At 33.5% G+C, this 15,705-nt stretch overlaps 3 protein-coding genes across 5 annotated transcripts in view; 1 reads left to right on the top strand and 2 right to left on the bottom strand.

The window, feature by feature from the left end:
- LOC104729509 (G-box-binding factor 1-like) overlaps positions 1-1,943 on the bottom strand; it is a 4,261-nt gene extending 2,318 nt beyond the window's left edge. Inside the window, exons 1-7 of one of the 3 annotated variants that reach the window (XM_010448451.2) lie at positions 1,541-1,942; positions 982-1,077; positions 835-879; positions 643-732; positions 450-539; positions 201-340; positions 29-86 (exon numbers count right to left, since the gene is read on the bottom strand). In XM_010448451.2, the coding sequence (XP_010446753.1) occupies positions 29-86; positions 201-340; positions 450-539; positions 643-732; positions 835-879; positions 982-1,041 (483 nt within the window). In that variant the 5' untranslated portion in view covers positions 1,042-1,077; positions 1,541-1,942. Of the gene's footprint in view, positions 1-28; positions 87-200; positions 341-449; positions 540-642; positions 733-834; positions 880-981; positions 1,078-1,312; positions 1,404-1,540 lie in introns of those variants that run through there. The other 2 variants (XM_010448453.2, XM_010448452.2) reach the window with 2 other exon arrangements.
- Positions 3,867-5,584, bottom strand: LOC104729505 (homeobox-leucine zipper protein ATHB-40). Its single transcript, XM_010448446.1, has 3 exons — positions 5,461-5,584; positions 4,921-5,246; positions 3,867-4,292 (listed from the first exon to the last, which is right to left on the bottom strand). The coding sequence occupies exons 1-3, from the start codon at positions 5,543-5,545 to the stop codon at positions 4,050-4,052; spliced, it is 654 nt and encodes a 217-aa protein (XP_010446748.1). The 5' UTR covers positions 5,546-5,584; the 3' UTR covers positions 3,867-4,049.
- Positions 14,119-15,705, top strand: part of LOC104729504 (probable NAD(P)H dehydrogenase (quinone) FQR1-like 2) — a 7,511-nt gene continuing 5,924 nt past the window's right edge. Inside the window, exon 1 of the mRNA XM_010448445.1 lies at positions 14,119-14,575. Coding sequence (XP_010446747.1) covers positions 14,261-14,575 — 315 coding nt within the window. The 5' untranslated portion in view covers positions 14,119-14,260. The remainder of the gene's footprint in view (positions 14,576-15,705) is intronic.

Below are 15,705 nucleotides of genomic sequence, written 5' to 3'. Positions count from 1 at the left end.
AGAGAACACTTCAAAGATATAACAGTACCTGTTGATTGGCATTCTCATCATTATCATCAGATGAACCCGCTGAGACACTTTCATCACTGCACAACGGAAAGAAAATATCATAATTACATAAAAGCTCCCTCATGATCTGCATATATCACTGCAATCAAACTGAACAAGTAACACGTTGAATAGAGTGTAATTAAAATCACCTATGAGAGACACCATCGTTCCCTGAACCAGAGAGCGCTTTGTCACCTCCTTCACCCTTTTTCTTCGAGTTCCCCTTTGACTTCTTGCCAGAAGCTTGGTCCTTCACAGTCTCCTTGTTTGTTGGACCAGAATTAGGAGGCTACAACAGAAGGATGTCGAGCAAGTTTTTTACTTTCTCATTTATCTATGCATGCCATGTAACAGAGCAAAAAAGCTTTAAACGATAGCTTAATGGCATGGGAAATTACCATGGGCATGCTAGGATGAGCATAGACAGCCCCCGGAGGATACATTGCTGGATACGGAACAGGAGTCCCATAAGGTGGCATCATATGGTGCTGAAAGTAAAAAACAACAGAAAAACTCATTTAGTGGTCTTACAGAAAGATACAGATTGATTTATCATAGAATCACATCAATAACAATACATTGAAAACTTACTTGAGCACCCCACATGTAGGGGTGAGGACTAGGAGATCCAACTGGGGATGGGAAAAAAGGATTTGGAGTACCTCCCCCGCCATAATAAGCCTAAAGAAATGAAACATAAAAAGTTATGTTCTGAAGTCTGGATGTTTCTCGAGAAAGAAGACACTATACTATAAAAACAAAAGTAGTGCATGTGACACGAACCTGCATTGAATTTGACCAGTCTGGATACGGTGTGGGAGGAACTTCCTGCAAACAAGAGGTAGATACATCAAACACAATATAGTTTCGGAATCCACAATCCATGAAATTGTTTCCAATAATAAAACGAAAGAGAAGGAGAAGAGAAACCTGAGCAGAAGATGTTGGTTTGGAAGGCTTAAACGGCATCTTCTCTTCACTCGTTCCCATAGCTTTATGAGCTTACTACTACTTGTGATACTCAGACTATACACAAAAAAACAAGAATCTGTCAAAACAAAGAATCTTGACAGAAGCATAATCATCATAAAACATCACACGAAGATTAAATCCAAAACTCAAAAAAAGGATAAATCTTTTGTGCTTCCAAAACGATAGCAATCAAATGACTTGTAAAACAACAGAACAAGAGTAAAGGGCCCTGTTCTTTTGCTTTCATTAATAGCAATCTAAAAGTCTCACATCTAATAACACATCTAACCTTAGTAGAATCATGCATAGGCTAATCACACACACAGAGACACACAACTCACGCTTCAGAAACCAAAACCTCTAAACGAATTCTCTCAAGAACCTTAACCAACAAAACACGAAACAACCTCAAATTTGGCATAATTGATCAAACAATTCAATCCAAATCAGCATAGCCAAAGTACATATGTTACATGCAAAGGGTGTTTATGCATAGAAAGGAAAAAAGAAAACAGACCAGCAGCAGCTTCTTCGTCTAATTGAGGTAGTACCGTTGTAGTGATGTGGAAGTCCAGCTAGGATTTTTTTTGATTTTATATATAAGAGACAAAAAGGATGAAGACACGTCGTCAGTCTCTCTTCTCTCCGACAGATCAGACAAAAAAAAAAACTCTACCCCGGGCAAAGAAGAAGAAAGAAGATATACTAAAATTTCTCTTTGGGTTCTTCTTCTCTTTTTCTTCTTTACTTAGTGCTTCATTGAATCTGTCGGAGAGTTTTTTTTGTTGTTGTTGATTGAAGAAGAAGATTAGGGGAAACAAAATTAAAAAAAAAAACAGAGAGAGAGGGATTGAGAAATCTCCGATCTGGTGTGTCAAAGTCCGATAGGAGGAGAAGAATACGAAGAAAGAGGAAAGTTTTTTTTTTGTTTGATTTTTAATTTTTAGGGTTTGATGATCTGACACGTGCGACAATGAGAGGTCCAGCTGTACACGTGTTACTGGATAAGGTTTTGACACGGTAGCTACTGTTTTGGTGTGACTCATCTACTCATTTATTTCTCTATTATTAATCAATAAAAGGTAATTTCATTTTAATTATCATCATTCATTAGCAAATCTAATTATATAGTAGTACTAAATAATTACTAGTAGATGATCAATATTATTAACAAATATTAGTTGTCAAACTTTTTTGTTTGATACAACAAATACTAACCAACTCAAAAGCTTCTCTCAAGTTTTTAATTTTAAAATAAAGTTTTTTTATTAGTCAATTCCTTTAAAGAATTTAAAAGATAAATCATATTTAACAGATAATGGATTTTACCTTCTAGTTAAAAAAAATTAATCAGCATGACGTCAAAATTATAGAAGGAAAAAAAAAAACCTAATATTTGAGACGGGCCCTTAGATTCTGCTAAGCGAATTTGGTTGGCTTCTAAAGCCCATTGGGTATCGTTTTAGAAGCCCCTAAAATGTAGACTCTGCCCATTTATTTTGATGTTGTTTATTTAGACCCGTTTAGAATTTTTTTTTTAGATAAAGATAGCATCTTTGGTAGAGCATTAGCATTTCCATTACGTAATTGATGTGAATGTGATGGATCACCATATCAATGAAAAAAGGTCACAGACTTTTCTTAACTCATTACATGACGACGACTCAACAATCTATACTAATAATACAACGCATTAGATACAGTGAATGTGTTGAAAGTGGTTACTAGTACTTCAGAACGATCCCATTTTAGAAAGAGCCACGGCATTACGTTTGCTTTACACTTCACTTTCTATTTTCCCAAACTACATCTACGTATTGGCCAAACAACTTCTTCGTGGGTCCGCTGTTTCTTTACTTTATGAGACCATAATGTTTTCAGGTCTATGATTGTATAATTAGGATGATTTAGTACATGTCTATATCATATTAACGCTAATCAAAATCCAAAACAACTTAATCTAAGTCGATCCTCTCTAATCATGTCATGTACCAAACTAAAAATAAAATAAAACTTTGATTTTCAGAAAATGCATCTTGTAAATTTTACATTGAGTGTGACAAAGATGTATGGATCAAAGAACCTCTGATCATCATGTCCAAAGACACCTTTGCATCGATTAGAAAACGATATGTGTCTAAGTCTTAACATATTTAGAAATGCATGATTAAAATGTGATCATTTCAATCGTTTAATATTTACAAAATTTTTATGACCAATATAAGAAAATCTCACTTTATATTATGCGATCCAGATCACTATAATAATCATGCTGAATTTATAACCATAGAGCAAATATGACTGTACTCTAACCATAATAAAAGCTTTCTTTACCCATTAGTTGTCAATTGGTCTATTAAAACTTGACTCAGAATGTTTTACCAAAATTAGTTATACGTTATCCGAACTCTGCTTTTGTTCTAATCGGGAAAACTCTTATCCATCGAGATAAAAAAAAAAAAAAAAAAAAAAGTTTCAANGCTTATCTTATCTTCATGTGTGCATGTCATCTAGTCCTTTGTCTTCTACAATTTATAAAGTAAAGAATTTGCGAATCTTGCAGCACATATTTGAGCCGATAAGGCTTTGCTAGGGCCGCACTTCTTTTTGGTTAATGAAAATTATTTATTTGAAGACATAATTACTCAACTAGGCTACATATATAGATTCTACGGTCGTAATTACCATGCATATTTAGTCTTTTTGAACAAAAAAATAAAATTGAACCCATCAGCTCCAACATGTCTTTTTGTTCCATCTTTTTCATATATTAAACATTCTATATTTAAAATTAAAATAAAATAACTAATAGAATAAGCTTTTTTCAACGAAGTTACTAATAATTAACTACTTAAGCAATTCTTGCTTACATAAAGATAGCCAAATTACATCGTTAATATATTTGTACATTCGAAATTCAAGAGTTATATAATCTATCAAATTTACTTAAAAATATGCTTCCCTAATTCACGATACTAGCTTTGATATAACTAAATAGTGAATATTACATTAATAAGCTAGTAATTTCATATGTATAGACTCATCCATTCTGCTCCATCGATGTAACTGTTTTCAGGCACCGGATAAAACAAGTTGTCATAGTCATCCTCATCGTCTCCGACTTTGTAGTCTCCGAAAAATGGCGTTTCATTAGCTTCTACGGAAACCGAAGACGAAATTGGACTGTGGCTTGATCCTCCTTCTGCTCTTTCTGCTAATCTTTGGATTTCACGTTCTGCGTCGTAGAGTTGTTCTTTTAGCTGAATAACCTGAGGGGAAAAAAATGTAAAATTAATTATTAATTAACTAATCAATCACCAATACAGGCACTGATTAACACTTCAATTAGATGGGTGGTTACTGGTTACAGTCAGTGGGCCTACTCTACAATTCAGCCCATTGACAAAGACTTAAGTCAGTATTAAGAAAAGATAAACATTGTACGGAACACATATAAAAGTGTATTATGTTGTGTAATAAGGTGGCAATCTACTGTTTGATGTCACTTTTTTTTAAAGTTCTCAACTTAACTTTCTGTCTCATTTATTGATTTTTAATTCCTTCGAGCCTTGAGCTCACGTTCATTTATGCAAAAAGACAATATATTCCAAAAGAATTTATAAACTAAATTACATATTCTTTTTATTTTCTATAATGCAATTTAGTGTAGGAAAAAGGTAAAAAGAAAATAGAACAAAATTCGGGAGAAAATAGCATTTTCTTTTATTTTCTATGTATAAATGAAATTCGGATTGAAAAAAGTTGTATCATTATCTTAAGCATGGATCAAATCGATCATGAAGAAACTAAAAACTTATTTTTATTATTAATTATAAATAAGAATTAAATGAGAAACGAACAAAAAAAAAAAGATAAAAGAGGAAAAAGGAAAAATACCTCAGACTCGAGTCGGCACTTGTCGACAACGACGTTGTCATGTGAGTTCTTGAGTTTATTGTACTCTTCCTCGAGTCTTTTGTTCTTCCACCGAGCGCGACGGTTCTGAAACCAAACGGCAACTTGACGAGGGTCAAGCCCTAGCTCCGCGGCAAGTCTGTCTTTCCTCTCCGACTCAAGTTTGTGCTCATCACCAAAACTCATCTCCAACATGTTCACTTGTTCATCGGTTAGCTTTCTCTTCCTAAACAAACAGTTACTTCCATCTCCGGAAGCCAACGCTCCTTTGCTCTTCTTCCTCCTCCGCTTCGGTGGCTTCACATCTCCTGCCGACCAAAGAAGTAAAAGCAGATTAATAAATATGGATTTTTGAATTTTTTTACTTTTAATTTCTTGATGTGTGTTCACACTTCACATGCACGTAGATGATATCAGTATTTTTAGGTTTATGCGTGTTGGTCGAGAACTTTTTTTTTTGGAAAATAAAAATCTTCGGAAAAATTATCAGACTAATTACGATATTAAAAAAAAAGGACAAACCTGGTTGTGGTACTAACTGAGTGTAGACATCAGGGTACAGCTGAGAGATAAAGGCCATGTTTTGATCATCCACCGTGTGGTTCATGTTCTTGGATCTCTCTGTCTTAATTTGTCTCACTTTTTATGAATTGTGAGAAGTTGTGTTGGGGAAGAGGAAGACCTATGATTTTATAAGGAGTGTAGGTGTCAAGAAATGAAATGTCATTTTCCTGATGTGGGCTTCTTGTTCGTTTATAATTACGGAACTACCACTGGTCGTGATTACACTCCTATACCTCGTTATGACTTGGGAAAAATTGGTAAAAGGACAATGAAATTAAAAAGTGAAAATAATATTCATTTGTCACCAGCTTTAATATTGTTTCACTTTGTTAACGACGACGACCTTGACAGTTTATAATTGACATTTACTATGTCCAATTGTCCATTGGTTAAATTTTGTTGTCATTCTCAATTAAAAACATAAATCTTGTTCAAAAGCTTACCACATCATCAATTATTTTGTTATGTCTAATTATGTTTAAGTATGATATATCGAATTACTAGTTATATATAGATTAGACTTTCTTTTTTAGGTACTTGACAAAAGATAATGATAAAAAGATTTATTGGTAACATTGCGGCCCATGCGTAATACTAAACAACACTAAACATAGACGTATTTAGTTACACGTCATTGATCGGAGCATGAAAACTCGACAGCTTCGGCACGTGAAGACACCAAAGTAAATTTCATATACTTAAAGGGGGAAATGATACGAATTACGAATTCATCTATTTGTAGTTAATAATATTTATGAGTCTTTAGAAAACTATATAGTAGTAATGTAGTATAAAATTCGTAGAGGGAAGACCAATAAGGGACTATTTCGTAAATGAAACTGTGCTGTCCAGTGGAAAGGACATTCACCGGTCTCAATGTCCTTCACGACCCAATCAAGCCCCTTCAATACTACTTTCGACTCTTTTCTTTCTATTTATTCTTTAACTTGTGGATAAAGAGATAAATGATTTTGTTTATTTAGGTAATTAAATACAAGTGGTGTCTTCCTTCTATTCGTTCTATTCGCTAGAAAACTATGGCTGTAAGAATTAGCCATAATTCATTATAGAACTAAGATTCCAATTGATAAGATTTACACAACCGAACTAAATAAACAACAAAATAAAGAATAAATGCAGAAGAAAATGACTATTATATCGACATATATATTTTTTGTGATAAACGGCATAACTTTAGAATTCATCTTTTATTATTATTATTATTGTTGAACAACTACAGTATTGTGTGATATATATCTGCATAGATATGGACAGTATATATCAACGTCCAAGAATAAAAACATATCGTATGGTCTAATGAAGTATATTCTATTTCGAAACGTAACTAACCAAATCAAAAGAGGAGCCAAATGAGCAAATAAGTGACTACATTACTTGCTCTTGGTGCCAGAGAGGATATTCTTGGGGATCAAAAGATAAAGTATAAAGAAGATAGAACTTAAAGTGGTTGAAGACTTGGTGGAAGTGTAGACTTGTAGACACCTTAAGCTTCGACTTCGAAGCATATCATTAATTAACTGTAGTTAATTATCCTAAAATGGGATTAATTAAGATCATGTTCATGATGATAATTACTTGTAGATGTGGACTCTCCTTAAATATATTGGACCAATGAACCCCCTAAATTCGGTAAAGATATTTGTCTTCTTTTTGTGTGTGTGTATCTGTCTTAAAAAATAGTGTTTGCTTCTAAAGGTTAATAAACTTTATTTAGTTAAAAGGTATATATTGGAATTAAGAGAGTTATGGACTAATTATCATCTAATATATATATATATATATATATATATATATATATTTGTTTCCAATTGACAAATTTATTGATTTCTTGTGCTTAGCCTAATACCTAACAGCGATCAATCTTATAATGAAAACATAAACTTTATACTTATATAGTTAAAGTTTTTGATAAAGTTAAATCATGAGTAATGAAGCTAAAACGTAATTAGGATCTACAATGAACTCTAATTTTACACGTAAATTAAAATCAAATCGTAAAACCTTCAAATCTTATAAAATACTACACAAAAGTGAATTACTGATGTTTAATGGTTTAAAACTGCACTAACGCGTCCACATTTCTGAACTGGTTATTTGGTAAGATTAAAACACAATAATTAATAAAACGATAGCATGCATGAATAACAATACAAATACAAATTCCACTCTTCATCCCAATTAGTCTAGAGGTATCACAAATCTGGACATCTAGATTCTAGATGGTTACTAGGTTCGCATTCATAAGTTGAATTGGGGATTTGAATTCGTTATTGAATTTAATGTATCACGTTTTTAATTAATTTCTAAAAGTTGTCTTCTTTTTTAATGATGATGAGACGATGTAAAGAGAGAAAAGGAGAGGGGACAAAGGAACATGATGGGAGTCATATGAACGGAATACAACAACGAAACGTGGCGAATAACAACACAACCAAACGTACGTTTTCTAATGTTTTAAAGTTTATACAAATACTTTAAAAGTTATTTTAAAAGGAACATAGAGAAGTAGACAATGGAAGCCAAAGCCTTTTGTCTCCCTCTTTCTTTCTCGTAAGTGTTTGTGTCTGCTTTAAAAACACTGCCATGTCTCTACTACTTCACATGTTCTTCCAATCCCACCCTTACATCTCTATCCATCTATCTCCTCCAATTACCTCTCCAATACACTTTTTTTTTTGGTACTGTTGAAGAAAGTGCTTTAAAAAACAATTTTGTTAGAAGAAAAAAAATCCAGATGTCCAGCCTATTGAAACCAAAAAATATTGATATGGAAAGTACCATCCCAAAAAGTCTGGCATGTGATGATACCCTATTTTTGGAACTTATGTATGATTCAGTGCTACTATGATATACTGGATCACACATGACACACCTCATGAGTATATTAGGGCATAAATAATTTTGATACTTGTATTAATATGTATCGAAGCTGTTTAGATATCGTAGCTAAACTTGACGATGATTTTGCAAACGATTATTTAGTATACAGACGATAAATAGCCAACTGATACTTTGTTAACGGCCAACAAAAAAATCCGTGCTTGTTTATGGACCACTTATCATATTTAGTCCACGTAGAGAATTAAGGCTTCAAGATCAGTTGGCTAGGATTGTCTCATATTGTCTCTTGCCTAGAGATTGTAAGGATCGTTCGGCCGTCATGCATGCATTCAAAAACACGTAGCTCCCCTTGTTGTGGTGAAAAGAGACGAGCCATCGCCGGTGCGGGAAAGAGTTTATTCAGCACCAGCCAGAGCCAGCCATATATAGTTCAAAAGATAATCGAGTGAGGTAATAGGCTTATTGACCGTATAGTTAATACTTAATATACTGATAACCTGTGTTTTTAGTTAGAGAGATTGTGGACCGTTAAGTTAATTGATGTGTATGACTGTGCATAACAGCATAAGTGTTCTGGTAAATTAAAAATTAAGCTGGTGGTCTAAGATTAGCAGTTATCAGTAAATAAATATTATGTAAAGATTAAACTTTATACACGAATCTATAAACTAGATTCGTTATTCGTCGTTTCACACATTGTCAAATCACGTAAATTATCAATCAAGCTAGTAAAGTAATTACTTCATGAAGTATTTATTTAAAAGACCAAATTAAGTATCCTATATAGATAGTATAGTAGTACACTTTTGACGTATAACAAATTTATGCGGAACTCAAATTAACGAATTTTTATTTGAAAGCTGGAGGTGAAAAAGACAAGCACGCCAAAGAGAAGTAAAAAAGGTGACAACAAGGGAAGAACATGGGTTTGCCACGTGACGGAATTCTACGAGTCAGTAAAAACAGACCACCTCTCATATTCGTCAACGTGTCTCCTCCAGCTAGTTCAGTTCATAGAACCTGACTTTTTTCTTCAGACCAATTAGAAATTTTTCGTTCTCCCATAAACAAACCGTCGTCTTTGCCGTCATCAGCCAAAATATATATTGGTTTTTTTTCTTTTTCTTTGTCGAGTAATTTTAGCTTAAAACCATAATATTTTTTCTTGTTAATATATAAGGTAGGAATTCAACAACTAGTTTAACACAATTCTCAACTCTATAAAATTAAATTTATCTTAAAAAAATACATAAATCAATACTCTGCTATTTTTTTTTTTTAAGAAGAGATAATAAACAAGACAGGCCTAGGGAGATATTTTTCACATATATATCCCAAAGAGGGAAAAACTTATCCGCAAAGAACTCTTTGGCTTTTTTGCTCAAAAATCGAAAATAGTTAGCGTCACAAACAAAAATCACGTTTTCATTGAATCTTTACCAAATCAATGGATTGAACTGTGAATTTGGGGAATTTAAAGAAAGGAATTGTTACGTGTATGTCTTTAAAGATTTCCTAATTAGGAAACGAGGCGAAACAGTGGACCATGTGAGTTTCAACTTGTTTCCTAAACCGGGCAATTTCAATCCCGATACGTGGCAAGTTCAGTAGCCACACTTTGTTTTTGGACCCTCTTTGTTTTTTTTTTTTTTGCTTCTTGACCAATTCGCATTTCTCTATTTCCGGACATTTTCTTAATCCCTAAGCCATTGGAAACCTCTATATATATTAGTAATAGTAACCAGTATATACAATTTCTTATTACTCCTAAATTTTAATTACTGTTAAGCATAATTAACCTCGACCTAATTCCCAATGTATACACGGACGGGTTTAGGGTACATTACTATTATTCTCGAGTTTGAGAAAATATTGAGATCCGCATTACTTTGAATTTTGGTTGTTTAACTTTTGAAGCTTGGAAGGGCTGCACATAGAGGTGCGATACAATAAGATTTGGATTAAAAACAGCGAGACTTCTCATCATATATAAGTAAAGACCATGTAAATTGTTTTGTACTTTGTTTTCTCTACGGAGACAAATAAATCTCATATATTCATATTATAATACAAGTAATTAAATTGTTTTTTTTTCCAGTACCATGTAATGTTGTATATATATTTAGATAGGAGATATATTTCTCACGGTTCGTCTGATTAAGATATATATATATATATATATATATATATATATTTTGACATCATAGAGAGATAGATTTATATGGTCGCAAAATTAACAAAATATGTATATATATTAGTTTCAACTTAAAGCCAATGTATATGGTCACTGTTGATTTACTGTTTTAGTAGATTAATTCTTTGTCTGTTTTCCGTTAGTAATAATAATCGTCGTTGTTCACATTATTTGAGGTAGTCGTATAGTTGAATTTCCATACCATATTATTAAAACATTACATGATAGTTTTCTTCTGACCGTTAACAAAACCCATAATTTTCAACAGAAAACAGATTACCAATTACTATTATTTTGCAGAGCGTATATGTCTAAAAGTAAAAGTACTACTATTAGTTCCTTCAGCATCAGCCAATCTTTTAAGTTGAAATAATTAGACAAACCACACTACAATTATCTTACAAAAACCATGAGATATGCGACACGCATTTACTATATAAGGATACAAAATCTTAGACCCACGGAAAGAAATTGATATATTATGTTATGTGCACATACATTAATTGGTAGAATCACATGCATCATGCATGTATTGCCATTTAGGGTCCTAGAGCCATAGGCACCCCCCGCGTTATGTAGTAGTAGTATTTAACACAAATATGTGTGCTCTCTCATCCAATACGTTACTTTAATTGGAAAGTCTTATCTTAATAAACAATTTCTCCGGGAGTTGGTGCCCTTTTTAAAAATATATACACACGATAACTTAGTTTTTTCTTCTCCGCCAATGATTGGTTGTGTCTATGCCAACATTTTGTTTTTAAAAGTAAATTCTTTGCGGAAAAACTATTTCTAGAGACCAATCTTTTTCATTAAATATATTCCTTGAATTGCGCCTTAATTTGAGCATTAAATCTAAGATGTAGACTTCTTTAATATAAGGCGAGACATACATATACATATTTATATATATCCCTAATCCCGCTAACAAATGTTTGAGTAAATTCAGTATTAGATCTAGTATATCAGTTCTTGAACCGGCTCCTCTAAACACACAATCGAGTTCTATCGTAAATTAACTCTAAAACCGGACTAGCCCGCAAGAACGTATTTGTTACTTCCATGATTGCATAACACTTTCGATATGTGAAAAAGACCGAAAAGGTCACATGTCTTGACTACGCTATTTTGATAGCCAAAAAAAAAAAAAGTAATAGTTTCATGGTGATAATGACAGGAGCATCGTGTTTGTTTTTATCGTTTGCAATCATGATTAGTGCGTCTTTACCATAATGATGAGAATGCGTCTTATTGGAGTATATGGTTCATTAATGAACTTATCTCCCTAGTATTACAAACTTGTTTAAAATAGTATATAGATTGTAACTTGTAAGCGTTAGAGTTCTTTTTGTGAAGAAGCTACCTACGAAAAAATAATGCTATGCATGCATGATGCAATGAAGAGAATTGTATTAGCAAATAGAAAGACTGAGACTTGCTCTTTTACGTCTTATTGGTTGTGTGTTTCTATCAATGATAATAAGCATTGGTAACTTAAAAGAATTGACCTAATCCACGTTTTACCAATAAAATGGATTGTTGCGACACCCGTAAATAATCCTTTCACTTCATAAGCTATGGACCCTAAAAGCTTTTAATAATTAAAGCATACTCAAAATGTTTTTCTCTTTTCCTTTTTGGGTCAAAACTCAAAATGTGTTAATGAAAAAAGATAACTGGGACACAAGCCTCTCCGTCTCGCGCGGGTCGCCATCACCGTCAAAGCCAAAAGGCCATGCACATCTACGAACTAGCTAGTCTGCTAGTGAATAAATAAATAAATTAAAAGAAAAACTTATGAGCCAACATTTTTTTTTCACAAATTTTAATAGTTAAGAGGTATTTTTTTTTTTTTGTTGGGACGGCTGTTTAGAAGTAAGTTATGTTATCTGGATTAAAACTCCAGTAGAATTATTTTTGACAAAACTATAATTATAGTTATATTTATTACAGTATATGTTAATTGTTGGAATTCGTTAGTTTAAAAATCCAATAGAATTCCATGGATCCTTCTGTAGTGGATTAATAAGTATGAAAATCTCCAAACAGCTAAGCCTAAATCTTTCGTTGTTTAAAATAACAATTAAAGATTCTCAATTACTCGATTAAGACACTAATCACCACCACAATCTTTACGATTAAAACATTCAATGGCAAAAACACAACGTGGACGGTCCAGAAAACTCTCACGTGGAGTAAAAAACTAGATATACTTTCTATAAATATAAAACAGGAGTACAATATGTTGTCTCTCTTTGTTAATTCCTTTGCCACTTTCGAGGTCCAACCTGTCTCTCTGGTTCCTACTACATCCCAAAACACGATTAGAGCTTTAAGCACATGGTTAGCAACTACTACACAAATCTTGTCATTAGCTCATTAAATTAAGATTACAAATTTCCATAAATAGGATTTGGATACGTGGCACTGCTATTAAAATAAACATGCGTCCCCGATGACAGCTAAAAGAGGAGGCTTTTCTAGATTGCTCTTTGGTCCTAGATTCGTGGGGTGTGAGTTTTTAACACAATTTTTAATAGGAAAATTCTCTTTAATTAGTCTTCAATTTATCGCTCTAAAAATTTACAATATGCTTTCTATTTTGGTTCTTGTAGCTTTAAACGCGATCTTGTATTATTTTCATGGTGGTCCAAAGTAGTACCTGGCACAACATAGAAGCATGAGATTAGTTAATTGATAAACTTTTTAATCAATCGAAGTAATTTATACATAAATTTATCGGTAGATATAAGACCAACCAATCAGATATGTTATATTAGCTCTAACTAACCATCATAAATACCAAATCTTTAACATGTTCGATTCAACGTTTTTAATTACATCTTCTTTAACATTCTATTAGTATAGTTTAAAATTTCAATTACTTAAAACCAATCGTTGAAATTTGACTTTGCGGTTAACTATTAACTATTTTCAACAGTATATGCTTTCTTTTCTTCGAATTGTAACATTATGATTGATAATTTCCATGCAACTCCTTTTCCCTACATCGTAGGTAGGAAGGATAATAGGTTAATTTGACTACGTTAGAGATTTAAACTAGTACGCTTTCGAACGAGTCAAAAGACACCATTCGTGTTACCCACTAAAAAAGCAATCATCATATCAAGTACTCATGCACAACGAAATGTTTCCCTCTTCATCAAATTTAGGTTCCGGACTCGACAAAAACTTTTACAACACAAATTTCAAAGAAAAAATGACTCACTTCATTTAACTTTACCTTCGAGACAGTTAAATGGTAAAAGCAAACACCCGACCCTATCATTCACAACTTTAGTGTATTTTACAATGTTATGCATTAAAATTATAGTCTCGACAACTGTTTTAAAATAACAACAAGGATTAAGCAACAATATGTTGCCATTGATAGGCCCAATATGAATAAACTATTTTTGGGGTTCCTATTAAACCATAAACGGGCCAATAATTTAAGCCCAATAAACTTAAGTCTTAAACCCAAATAAAACCCAAATAATCAACGCAGCATTGACCGTGATATATACGGCTCCGTTTTAAAAGACCTGAGCGTGGTGACTGGTGAGATTATGTAAACTGTTTAAATCTTTGACAAAATTAAGAGTCGTGATTAAATAAATTTAAGTAAATTTGTTTTTATTTATTTGAATTTTAATTAATTCGAATTATCGTTGACGGAGATTTTGGGGAGAAAGATTCTCGATGGGGAAAGGAGGCGGTTGTGTTCCGAGCAAGAAGAAGAAGCCGTCGTCACTCACCACCACCACCGGCGATGGTCCCGGAATCGATGATAACGACGCTACTAATAACGCTCCGATCCAAATTGACGATGATCGAACGACGGCCACGAATACTGCTGGAACAACTACGCCGGCGACGGCGATTACCACGTCTTCCGCTGCTGCTAAGATCTCGTCACCGCTGAAGATCTTCGTCGTGTTCTACTCGATGTACGGACACGTAGAGAGTTTAGCGAAGAGGATGAAGAAAGGAGTGGACGGAGTCGAAGGAGTGGAGGCGACGCTTTACAGAGTTCCCGAGACGCTTTCTCAGGAGGTTGTTGACCAGATGAAGGCGCCGGCTAAGGATTTTGAGATTCCGGAGATCACGGCGGCGGAATTGGCGGCGGCTGATGGTTTTTTGTTTGGGTTCCCGACTAGGTATGGTTGTATGGCTGCGCAGATGAAGGCGTTTTTTGATTCGACGGGATCGTTGTGGAAAGAGCAGAGTCTTGCTGGTAAGCCTGCTGGATTCTTTGTTAGTACTGGTACTCAAGGAGGTGGCCAAGAGACTACTGCGTAAGCAAGCTCTCTCTATTATACCATTTGGCAGTTTGAAGTAGTTGAATTTGGAAGTACAAAGTATTCAATTTGCTATAATCATGATTGAGTCAGTAACAATGTGAAATAAATGCAACCTTGAATGTTATGTTTATAGGTGGGTTTGCTAATGCTTTAAGTTTGTTGTGGTCAGGACTTTGTCTTGTACTTTTGGGGAAAACTTCTCTGATGAGATGGCTAATTAATTCTTCTTGTGAATTTTGCTTGCTTGATGTTTGATTGCTTTCTTTAAGTCTTAACCTGTACCATTCAATTCTAGGGATCCTATGTGAAGTTTTTGTTCAGAACTCAATTGAAATTGGCATTGAATAGTACCCTGTTCTCTGTTGGTATGATAGGATTACGTTGTGCTAGGTTGGTGTTCGATGTAGTGAAGGGAAAAGTTTATGAGAAAATGTATTGTGAATTTTACAGTATTAGATAAGATTCTCACTTTCTCAGCACCAAAAGTGTTAAATTGCTAGACATGAGAGCGTTGCATTCTATGAATTTGCATGTGTTCTTAAAGATCTGTGACAGATTCTTCAGTTATCATTTGTATTTCTTTAGAGGTCCCTTCAGCTGTTTTAGTCCCAAGTTTTATGGAATTGATTCCCATCTTTTTCATTTTCTTTTTGTCAACTTGGCTTCTGTGATACAAATTTGATTGCTTTACACAAATATTTGTGCACTTTGTTTTATACTTTTAGAGAGTATATAACAAGTGTGGAATCTTGCATCAGATGGTAATAATTCGTATGGTTCAGCATCATAAAAGCATTTTGCAGTTGGGATCCTTTATTTCGCATTTAAATGTCAGCATTGAAC

This window comes from Camelina sativa, chromosome 12 (assembly GCF_000633955.1).
Source record: "Camelina sativa cultivar DH55 chromosome 12, Cs, whole genome shotgun sequence".
NCBI classification, from domain to species: Eukaryota; Viridiplantae; Streptophyta; class Magnoliopsida; order Brassicales; family Brassicaceae; genus Camelina; species Camelina sativa.
Note: the sequence above shows the minus strand (reverse complement) of the source record. Positions and strands in the feature narration are given on the sequence as shown.

Coding starts and splice junctions, on each gene's coding strand:
- LOC104729505 (XM_010448446.1), bottom strand. CDS start 5,545: ATGAACCACACGGTGGATGATCAAAACATGGCCTTTATCTCTCAGCTG. Junction 5,247..5,460: donor TCAGTTAGTACCACAACCAG/GTTTGTCCTTTT, acceptor TTTGGTCGGCAG/GAGATGTGAAGCCACCGAAG. Junction 4,293..4,920: donor AGTGCCGACTCGAGTCTGAG/GTATTTTTCCTT, acceptor TTTTCCCCTCAG/GTTATTCAGCTAAAAGAACA.